Below are 12205 nucleotides of genomic sequence, written 5' to 3'. Positions count from 1 at the left end.
ATTAACTCAGCGGGACAGGCAGAATCTCTGGATAGGAATGGATGATATTTCGGGTCAGGTCGAGACCCTTCTTCAGACTGATGGATTACTCTCCATCATAGAATGGGGTGCGAATTATCCACGTACACTCCAAGCAAGTCAGGGAAACTTTACCCTTGAAATCGCTTGTTGCTACAGCAACCTCTGCAAATGATCCTGCTCTGCGACATAATTGGCCATCAGTTCAAAAAACCTCTTGCAAGGTTACATCATTACACATGAGCAAGAAAATAAAACCTAAGGCAGAGTAGAGGTGGAGGGCTGAGGTGCAATACAGTTCACAATTAATGGACAGAAAGAGGGAAAAGAATGGATTACTGGAGGGAGGAGGAGATCATACAGAAACTTTGAGGGGAACAATTAACCAGTTTCCCTCTACAACTCACTAGCTGAGAATATAGCTGGGCAGAGGAGATTTAGAAGGAGACAAGGTAAAGCACAGAGAGATTCGGAATTGTATGTGAATGGGGTCAAAGGACAGGAAGGAGGTATGGATGGCAAAGCATGGACAACTAGAGGGAAGGAAAATTCAAATAGGAACCAAGGTATGCAAATTAATTCCCAAGATAGTCTCACATCTGCTGAAATAAACCGGTTAAACTTTACTCCTCAGGTGAATAAGATTCTACACCTACCTTCTGATATTCCAAACAATAATCCGTGTTCCTTTCTTGCCAACAATTGTGTCAAATTCTGCCAGTAGCTCTTCCTGTGACTTGAAGACGGAAAATTTTAAAATAGCCTCCAGACTTGGCACTGAATCTTCAGTAACTATGAGGTTCTGTATTTTAGAGGGTTAAGAAATATTCTGAAGAATCTGTTCATAACACCACTTACATAGAAACATAGAAAATAGGTGCAGGAGTAAGCCATTCGGCCCTTTGAGCCTGAACCGCCATTCAATATGATCATGGCATTTCAAATACTTTTCCTGATAATTTATTTTATGATGCATTCAACCCCTTTATACATTGTGGCCCAGATCTTCTGGAACAGACCGCGAGCATTTACTTGTTTAAACTGAACCAATTGTTCCCCTGAAAGGTCTGGGACTTCTGCAGAAGCGGCGTCAACTATGGGAGGCCTGAACTTAACTGCAGATTTGGCTCTCTGTGGAGTCCAGTTGCAGAGCTCCATCATCGTTCTAAGATATCTTAGCATTTACACTAGGTGTTTTGGAGGATGGGGAGCTCAGAGCTTGCTAACATTATTTCACACAGGAAAAGTGGCCCATAGTTTCCCTTTATTCGTCTTACCAGTTTTTTCTCAATTTCTTAAAAATTACGGTCGATATGGGCAAGACTTCCTTATGCAAATCCTAGTCTAATGATTACTATTCTGAGAAATCTATCTTGCAAAAACCACAAAAGGCTCAAATATATTTCCTGAGACATGTGGCCATATACGTTTCCCCAGTCTGATCCAGAGCTTCATCTTGTGGTTACATTACTTCTCCTCCATTGCAATGTATATCTTGAGTTTTTAAGTTCCATAAAATGTGCCACAGAATAACATAGTATCTTGGCCGATTTCATGCAGATCACTTGTCTTTCAGTAAATATATTGAGGAATTGATGCCCGTACAAAAAGTTGCTTTAATTTTCAATTTTGTTCATCAGTAATATATTTTAAGCACTTTTGGGAGGTGGGGGGGGGGGGGGGGGGGGGGGCAGCCAGTTACAACTCCTATACTAAAAAACAATCAAAATACATTTTGGCTACATGCTAATCATGTTTTCTTCAATTTCCCTTTTGTACCAATTCATCTCCCTCCACCCGCCCCATTGCTATTCATAATTATCAATCTATCTTCATCTATTGGCTTATTCCTCTCCCCAATTACTATCCACAAGGATGGGAATTCTTTAGCAGCTCCCCCAAATAAGAAAACTGACAACGCTATCTAACGCTCAGGATTTCACAGACAATTTTCAAAACTGTGGTTCACATTTTTACAGGGATTAATCTATTTGCATATTATCATGCTTAGAATATTTCAGTCCAGTTCTATTTACTAAAGACTGTAACACAAACAAGATATTAAGGCACTTACATATTTTGAATGAATTGAGATAAATAAAATACAATGCTGCAAAACAAGAGCATTATTATAAGTAATGTACATTCTTGCCTTACATTGACAAATTTTGTGGAATCTGTTATTCAAAGAAGCCTGCCAAAATAAAACAATTTTAACATGAATACCAATATGCAAAAAGGATATTATTCTGTTGGTTGAAAGGCACAATGGGGACGATTATCGCTTGTGCATTAATCTGCTCCAGATACGACTGCGATAAGAGGCCCACGCTTAATGCTCCGCCATTCTTGGTGAAGACCATAGCATCCTTTCCCAGCCGCATGGAGCCTGATTTAAACCCATTTCCATATACTCCTATTGGCAAGTGGTTTTTATTCCCCGTTTTGTTAGTGAAGCCAAAGCTGCAAAATATGATTAAAGTGTGAAGTGAGAAAATTAGTAACAAAAAGCCATGTAATAGTAAGTTTAAAAAATATTTAAGCAACCTCCTGCATTTCTGCAATTTGCTTAACAGAAATTCACCCTCATATAAATCATAAATCACGATCAAAAACTCTGGGAAATGGAATAAAAATTTGCTTTCAAAATTTGTCTGTAAAAAAGTAAATATATAAACTTTTAATTCAAATTGCATTTCTTGGTGCCAGCGCAGATTTTGCAGCTTTGCATTATGGAAAATCACAATACTTGTCGTTTTCTCAGAACACAAGCAACCCCTTCCCCCAATATAGGGGTTGCCTATATCTGTATTTAATTCTGCTTCAATTAACTAACATTACAAAATTAACTTGCGTCTTTCATTTAAAGCGAGGTAAGTTCAGTTAGATGCAAGAACTTGGAAGTCTTGGGTTCTAAGAATCATTTGATATTTAAATATGTGCGTGGTTGTGCTCAAATTTGCCTGCAGTCAAAAACCCATCTTGTTGCTTCCCCAATTCCTTCCTTGCGTGATGTGTGTATTAAACAAATGGAACAGAGTAAACAAAAATGAAAAATGTTCAGTTACAAAAACGTTGCTTCTATAAGCATGTATGGTTAGTGCAATCCCATGCATCAGATGTATAATGGCACTGCCAGTAGAGTATCTGTCTCATGGCTCCAGCAATCTGGGCTCAATCCTGACTTCCAGTACTGTTTGTATGGAGTTTGCACATTCTCCCTATCTTCTTCTTGCATATGGCGTGCACAGCCTAAAGTCGTAGGACAACTTGTTCTATTTGATCTTATTTGATTGTGCACGCCAGATTGATTGCATTCGTCGAAACAGGGCGGACCACGTGAAGGTTGCAATCTTCCACCCCATTCTCCCTATGACCACATGGATTTACCCGGGTGCTCCACTTTTATTCCAAATTTCAAAGATGTGCTCAAGATTAGCTTAATTGACCACTGTAAATAACCCATGGTGTGCAGGTGAGTGGTAGCATTTGAGTGGGATTTGTTGGGAATGTGGAGAATAAAAATGGATAAGTGTAGAATTAGGTGTTTGATAGTGGGTATGCACTTGGTTGACTGAAACATACATTTCCCTTGTTTTCTGTTAGTTTAGCTGAAAGATACAGCGGGAAAATAGGACCTTCGGTTCACCAAATCCATGCTGACCAACAATCACCCATACACTACACACTAGGGGCAATTTTACAGAGGCCAATTAATCTAGAAATCTGCACGTCTTTGGAATGTGGGAGGAAACTGGAGCACCCGGAGAAAACCCAAGCAGTCACGGTGAGAACGTGCAAACTCCCCACAGACAGCACCAATAGTCAAAGAGAATGCGTGTTTTCTTCAAGATTACTTATTAAAGTGGGAAGGCATTGCATTCTTATGTTTCTTTACAAAGGCAAATTTTATTAGTTTAGTTCATAGATATGGCATAGAAAAGACCCTTTGGCCCAGCGAGGCCAGACCGACCACTGACTAGTCGTTCACACTAGTTCTATGTTATCCTACTTTATCATCACTTCCTACATATTAGAAACAATTTTACTGAGGCCAATTAACCTACAAACCCACACATCTTTGGAAGGTGTGAGGAAATCGGGGCACATGGAGGAAACGCACAAGGTCACAACAAGCACGTGCAAACTCCACACCAACAGTACCGAAGGTCTGGATTGAACCCGTATCTCTGGTGCTTGAGACAGTAGCTCAAACAGCTGCACCATTCTCATCAACCCTGTATATTGCATGTTACTCTGAACAAAGCAGCTTATTATTTTAACCAAGTTTCTTCTTATTGTTGTTGAGACAAGAGGCTGTAGATGCTGGAAGCTGTAGCAAGAAAGGAGGAGTTGGAGGAACTCAGTTGGTCAGACAGCATCTATGGAAGGAAATGGACAATCAATGTTTCGGGTCAAGGCCTTTCATCTAGGCTGAAAGAGTGGAGAGATAGTAGCTAGTATAAGGAGATGGGGGTGGGATGGGGGCAAGAACTAGCTATCAATAGGTGATACAAGCGAGATGAGCTGATTGGCAGATCAGGTGATGGAAAAAAATGTTTGGAGATAGCAATAGAGGCTGGGAGGTGATAAATGGGCAATAAAATACTGAAGATTCTAAAAACTTGATAGGCAAGAAAAGTGAAGAATGAAATTGAATAAGAGATAGGAACATCAGAGGGAATGGAGAGAGCATTGAGGGAGGATAATGGATCCAGTGGGAGATGGGGATGACAGAGTGATTGGGTACAGGGAGTAAGGTGGGAAGAAGGGTATATAAAGAGCACCAGGGTGGATGGGTGGAGAGAAAAAAAAGGGACAGATTCACTGTCTCACCTGGAAAGACTGTTTGAGTCCATAGATGGAAGCAACAGTGGAGGGACGTGTTACTTCTGTAGTTGCACGTGAAAGTATCTGTGGAAGTTGGGAAATGGATGGGGTGGGTTAAGCAAACCAGGAAGTCATGGTGAGTGTATTACCTGCAGAAAGGAAGAATGGGTGGAAAGCGGAAGATGTGGCTGATGATGGGATCATGTTGTGACTGGCAAAAATGTTGAAGAATAATAATGTGCTAGATGGAGAAGTTGTTGGAGTAAAAGGTAAGAATATGGGGAACCCAACCCCTGTTCATATGTGGGGTGAGTGCAGAAGTACAGGACGTAGAGGTGAAATGGCTGATTGCTTAGTCAATCAGTCAAGGGGAGGCTGTGTTTCCTGAATACGGAGGACATTTCAGGTGTCCTGGAGTGGAAAGTCTCATCTCTAGGGCAGATGAGGCGGAGACAGAGAAATGAAGAGAAAAGGATGGCACTCTTACAAAGCAGAGTGGGAGGTGACTCTAGGAGTCAGTGAGTTTGTATTAGTCAGTGGGTAGCTTCAGTTTAGTTTATTGTCAAGTGTACCAACGTACAGTGAAAAACTTTTGTTGCATGTTAACCAGTCAGCTGAAAGACAATACATGATTACAATTGATCCATTTAAGTGTATAGATACATGATATGCTTGTTTCCTGAGATGGTGAAAGAGAGATTAAGAAAGAGGAAAGCTGACAGAAAAAGTGAATTTTAGGGCAGGGAGGAAGTTGGTGACAAAGTAAAAGTGGAAATCAGCATCATACCGCATAGAAACTGGGCCTTCAGCCCAACTAGCCATGTTGACCATGTTGTACTCGAGTACTCAAGCCCTGTGCTATGCAGCAAGCTCCAGCGCTCACTACATTATTCAACCTCTCCCTGGACAAGTCCGTGGTCCCTGCCTGCTTCAAAAAATCCATCATTGTACCGGTACCAAAAAATGCCTCCCCAGCCTGTCTGAATGACTACCATCCGGTGGCCCTTACCTCGGTAGTCATGAAATGCTTTGAGAGGCTGGTGAAGAATCACATCTGCGCCTTCCTCCCTCGGAACATGGACCCGTTGCAGTTCGCATACCGTCCGAACAGGTCCACGGACGATGCAGTCTCCCAGGTCTTGCACACCGCTCTCTCCCATCTGGACAGCCAGAAGGGGGGCTACATGAGGATGCTGTTCATAGACTACAGTTCAGCCTTCAACACGATAGTCCGCACCAGACTGGCCGGGAAGCTAATGGAATTGGGGCTCAACACCTCCCTGTGTGCCTGGGTTCTGGACTTTCTCACCGCCAGGCCCCAGGTAGTCAAGATGGGAGGGAATACATCAAAGTCCCTCACCCTGAGCACAGGATCGCCCCAGGGTTGCGTCCTCAGCCCCCTATTGTACTCTCTGTACACACATGACTGTGTGGCTAGGTTCAGCTCCAACTAAATAATTAAGTTTGCTGATGACACTGTGGTGGTGGGCCTGATCTCAGACAACGACAAGAAGGCCTACCGGGAGGAGGTGGCTGGTCTAGCACTCTGGTGCCAGGATAACAGCCTCCTCTTGAACATCAAAAAAACGAAGGAGCTGATCATGGACTTTAGGAGGGCACATCATCCGAGGACGTACACTCCATTGAGGATAAATGGGGATCCTGTGGATAGGGTGAACTGTTTTAAATATCTGGGAGTCCACATCTCCGAGGATATATGACACGCCTCGGCACTCGTGAGTAAGGCAAGGCAGCGCCTTTACCACCTCAGGCAATTGGGGAAATTCAGAGTGTCTCCGAGGATCCTCCAGTGCTTCTACGCAGCGGCGGTGGAAAGCATCTTGTCCGGGAACATTACCATCTGGTTCGGGAATTGCTCTGCCAAGGACAAGAAGGCTCTGCAGAGAGTAGTGCATTCAGCCAAACGCACTATGGGAACTTCACTCGCCCCCCCCTGCAGGAACTATACAACAGGAGGTGCAACTCCAGAGCAAATAAAATCATGGGAGACCCCTTCCACCCCTGCAACGGACTGTTCCAGCTGCTACGGTCAGGCAAACGCCTCCGTTGCCATGTGGTGAGAACGGAGAGGTTGAGAAGGAGTTTCTTCCCAGAGGCAATTCGGACTGTAAACGCCTATCTCACCAGGGACTAACTCTATTGAACGTTTTTCCTTCCATTATTTATTATGTAAAAGAATATGTGTGTTATGATTGTGTTTATAATTTGTTTGGTTGTTTTGTTGTTTGTCTTTTGCACAAAAGTCCGCGAGCATTGCCACTTTCATTTCACTGCACATCTCGTATGTGTATGTGACAAATAAACTTGACTTGACTTGCTGCATACAACTAATCCAATTTCCCTGCATTTGGCCCACACCCCTCTAATCCTTTCCTATCCATGAGTCTTTTAAATGTGGTTATATTATTTGCCACATGAACTCCTCCATTTGAAAATACAACATCCGCTGAGTGAAAAAGTTGCCCCTCAAGAGTTCTTAATCAATCTTGTCCCTCTCACCTTATTCCGGTCATCTGATTCTTGATTCCATTATCCTGGGCAAAAGACTCTGTCCATTCACCTTATTCTATTCCCCTCTATTATTTTAGTCTAGATGAAGGGGTTTGACATGCAAAATAGATTTTCCAATGCCCTCCAAAGATGCTGCCTGAACCGCTGAGTTCCTCCAGCTGATCTCCTTCAGTAACCCACCAGCAAAGACAACTGACAGGTGTCAACTGGCATTAAAGCAAGACAAAGACTGCTTGTGTGAGCAACAAGGAAGTGTTTATGGGAGATACATGCTTGTCGCATTGATGACAACAAACCTGTCTCACAAATATTTCCCAGTAATTTTATAAATCTTCAGAAAACAAGGGATTGCAGCAAATCTATATTTTCAATTATGATATATAGGGTTTAATTGAAAAACAAGCACGGCACACCAGGATACCAATTCAAAGCCATTTGTTTAATTATTCCTCTCTATGTGATCATGGCTACAGTTCTATACCAGCTACAAATAATGATATTGATGATCAGTTCAATCTGTTTTTGTCTATTCAGTTAAAAGGCACCATGTCAAGACAAAGGAAAAACATCCTCATTTTTTTGTTTAGCGTGTTGAACAGGCAGGATATCAGCTTTACTTCACCACCAGAGCAGCCTGCGCAACAACCTAGCATCCCCACAGTGTTGTCTAGGTGATGTGGTCATTACCAAAACTTCCAAATCAAATAGAGAGCTGGGAAAGTAGCCAAATGCTATATTGAAGTCGATAGGCGATCCATTATTTTGCTAGTGGAAACAAATTGAAACAAACTACACTCGTTGCAAAGCAAAGTCAACGCAACTTAACAAAATCTCAAGAACATTTGTTTACCATAGATAAATTAAATGGAATATAAATATTTCTTACGACGCAAATAATAGATCACAGTGTTAATTGAGATCTAACAAAATGTAATAATTTATTTAACTGTAATATCACATTATACCAAAGTTCTTCCATGTTTTGTTTTAAATCAGATCACCAAATTACTAAATGGATTGGGTGGAGGCAACAGATTAAAAAAAAGAATTCAGTCCTTAAAATTTGGGCTGAGTTCATGATCCCATTGGGGTAGGGAAAGGTCAGGGTGGGAGTGGTACGGGGTAGGAGGGGTTAATGAGCACTGAACCCTGCTTAGGCCGCCCCCCTTTAAATAACAATGCCACCGGGCCTCCTGTTTTCAAGGCCTGCATCTGCAGAAAAGAGAATAAAAAAAAAATATCCAACAATACACAACTATTGATTGTCCGAATGCAATGGTCTGTCAAATACAGAGATGACGCTGGGGAATTTTATATTGCTTATACATTTAGTTGGATACACTGCTGTACATTATGTTAGTACCATTGGGATTAGTAGCCAAATTCTCCTTTGACCACTAGTTTGCATAGTATTTATTAATAATAGGATCAAATTTCACACACTAGTATAAATATTGTTTGCTATCAACAAGAATTATTCCATAATTTGGTTATTCTGCCAATCGGTTATTCCATTACTATACTTAAATATTTTGTTATTGCACTCTTCAGATTGCACTACAATCTTGCACCATTCTTCTATTTTGTACTCATCATTGTATTTATTGTTGTATGTATCATTGCTGAATATATACTGTTTAAGCTGCGAGCTTCAAGTGAACAAGAATTTCATTGCACCCTGGTGTAAATGCCAATAACTATTCCAAATCTGTAGAAAATAAGGATAAATGTTTATTTTCCGAGAATTATAGATTTATTCTATAGTCAACTTTTAATTTTTCTAAATGTATGGTAATGAGCGACAGCAATAAACATGTATTTGACACGATAAAATCTATCTTAACAAGCAACGTGTAAATAGATATGTTGATTGTTTGCCCCAGATACGTCATTGATAAGAAAAATATTTAAAATTCCTGGTGTTCACCCATTCAAAATGACAATTTTCAGAAGATAAAATTACATTCAAAATTAAAACTGTAAGATAGTGAAAATGAAACAAAATGTACTACCAGTTACCAGAATGCATTTAGTCAAATAATAAAGTGAATAATAAAGTATGGGAGGTTTTTGAAAGATCAACCGAGCATGAACTTAACATAATAAAATATGATGATTCTGTTCTGAAATAATCCAGTGAATGTTAAAGTCATGTACAGCTCAAGGGCATGAGGATGCACCAAATATCATTACATACTTTTTAACTGAACAAAAAATATTTGTATACATAATGAAACAAAAAACATTGTGCATTATCAACAGATAACTAAATCTTAACATTTTGGACTACATTTAATTGAATTTAGGAGAATACATGTTTTAATATTCTTCTTTGGAGGTGGGTGATATTAATTACATACACAATTGGGAAGGTGATCTCATCTAAAACACAGCAGTCCAAATAGCATATGTGTTCACACCATGTTTAGCTGGGGTGGCAGTGGTGCAAGAAATCACTCCGTAACATTCAAATACATAGATGTAAAATAACGATTACCATTCTCTCCTCCAATATATTATACCTCTTGGTCCATTCTAAACCAAGCATGATGTGTTGTGCATCTAGTTAAGTTGGCACTTTTTGTTTTTGACTCTCATCTCTTATTTTGTTAACTTCAGCCCTTATTTTCGTTATGAATGTATGTTAATAAAATTGGATTTGTTTTATTCATCCTTAAGCACTCTACCTCAACATTTTGTGTAGTTTAATTGGAGTCATTCCATTCCCATTATCAGTGAAGACCAGGCACAGTTCATTTTTAATCTCAGTCACGTCAATCCACATTTGTTTGGCACACACTCCTGGATCACATGCATTATCTGGAATAGAAAAGGGACTTATCATTAAAGCAGTTATTGGTTTTTTTGCAAGCAGAAACTGGTTGGGCAATAAACTGACAATGCATAAATTCTCATAAACGCTTGTCACCCATTAGCCACTTTTCCTCAATTGCTCAAGAAATAGAATCCACCCAACATTGTAAAATATCTCTGAACCTTTAAATACTTATCATAAATATTTATCATTCATTTTTGAAGACATTAATTCACATTGCACTTATTTGAAACTTTTTTACATTGATTGGAATTCTTAATGATAGTTCTTTAATTTCCTTGTATTTTTTTCCTCACTCCCCTGAAGTTCTGAGCTATGCTGAGTTTAGTTCCATAAATTCTAGTGATCTGTGGATGCCTTCCCCAAGTAATATTTTTACACCTGGTACATGTCAGCAGTCTAGTTAGTCACAATAAGGCTCCATGGCAGAACTTAATTCTGTTGTAAATTTATATGACAGAAAACTCTGCATTAGTTACAATTACATTTTCACCTCCCCACCACAAATATCAAGATCTGATGTGGAGCTCCAAATGTTGCTTTATCTAAAATAATGACATTCAGCCAAAGTTTGAATCTAGGATCTATTGGTCAGGTGTCGTTTTATTGTCATATATATTGAAATGGAACAATGAAATTCTTACTTGCAGCAGCACAAGAGATTTGTAAACACAACACTCAATAGATATATAATAAACAAACATAATAAGATATAATAAACCCATCATAGTGCAAAAAACAAAACAAATCAAGCCCCTAGAGCATTCAAGGCAGTTTGTAGTTTAGTTGGAGTTCGTAGTGTTCAATAGCCTGATGTTTGTTGGGAAGAAGCTGCTCCTGAACATGGACAATTCAGTTTTCAGACCACTATACATTCTTCCTGATGGCAGGAGTGAAATTAGAGCGTATCCAATGTGATGAGAGTCCTTGATGATGCCAGCTGCCTTTTTTTTTGATAGTGCCTCCAATGGAAGATCCCTTAGGTAGGGAGGTCAGTACTCATGATGGACTGGGTGGTATTCACCACATTTGTAATCTCTTTTGTGGCGTTCGAGTCGACTAACCAGGCCGTGATGCTACCAGTCAATATGCTCTCTAAAGTACACCTGCTGGTATTTTTTATTCTTGCACTAAAATTACTCCTGCAGTTCTCTGGTTGGTAAAACACCTAATAAAATATATTTTAACATTATAAATTCTACCTAACTCCCACATATTGTGTCAATTAATGCCTTTTTTAAAAAAAAGTAATCCCACATCTAGCTAAATACAAGTTGTGCCACGTAATAGAGACAAAGTGAAAATAGTAAAACTGTACATAGTTCTGCTTACATTTAAATAAACAAACCATCATTGGGCAATAATCTGAAAATATGCTTTCTTTCTGGTCCCATCGTCTCTTACAAATACTCCATCATTTTCCTCTATTTCCCATTTTTGTGAAATCCATTGCTATGCACTCTTTGTACTGAAGAAACATTGTTCCTCTATTAAAATATTGTCAGCAAATATTATTTATCTTCCGAGTTGAGAGCTTGTAACCAATTCTGCACCATTTCACACAACTCCACCCTCTTTGCCGTGACAAAGATCACCTGGTTTTGCCGAGGTACATGTTCCAACTGACTCACTTCCGAGTTTGTTAGGTCAATACCTACTGTTCCTGTGAGATAAAATCAAAGTCGTTTGAAAATGCTTCCATTCCATTTTTAGTTCTCAGAAGTGATCTCACTTTGAAATGTTTGTATGCATTCACCATTCTGAATTAAATGTTGCCTTATGGTACAAATCCCATTTATGAAGTAACACAGCTCCTATTTTATCTCAATCTTCCAGTAGTCCTCCTCCCTATTCCCTGCACAACTACCCATTTCCCACAAGTGCTCCAGATCTTGGGATTATTCATTGTTCTTGTAAACATCTCCACCTAAATGGATTTCCTTGTCTGTCTTAAATTACCCTTGCATTTACTGATGTTGTGTTGCCTTG

The 12205-nt window shown here is 39.7% G+C and overlaps 1 protein-coding gene across 1 annotated transcript in view; it reads right to left on the bottom strand.

Annotated features, from left to right (window-relative positions):
- Positions 1 to 12205, bottom strand: part of zgc:152774 (uncharacterized protein LOC553526 homolog) — an 88303-nt gene that overhangs the window by 57765 nt on the left and 18333 nt on the right. The window contains exons 3-5 of the mRNA XM_055643699.1: positions 10068 to 10200; positions 2264 to 2481; positions 675 to 822 (exon numbers count right to left, since the gene is read on the bottom strand). Coding sequence (XP_055499674.1) covers positions 675 to 822; positions 2264 to 2481; positions 10068 to 10200 — 499 coding nt within the window. The remainder of the gene's footprint in view (positions 1 to 674; positions 823 to 2263; positions 2482 to 10067; positions 10201 to 12205) is intronic.

The sequence above is a fragment of the Leucoraja erinacea genome, chromosome 12, assembly GCF_028641065.1.
Source record: "Leucoraja erinacea ecotype New England chromosome 12, Leri_hhj_1, whole genome shotgun sequence".
NCBI lineage: Eukaryota > Metazoa > Chordata > Chondrichthyes > Rajiformes > Rajidae > Leucoraja > Leucoraja erinaceus.
This window is presented reverse-complemented; position numbering and strand designations above follow the sequence as displayed.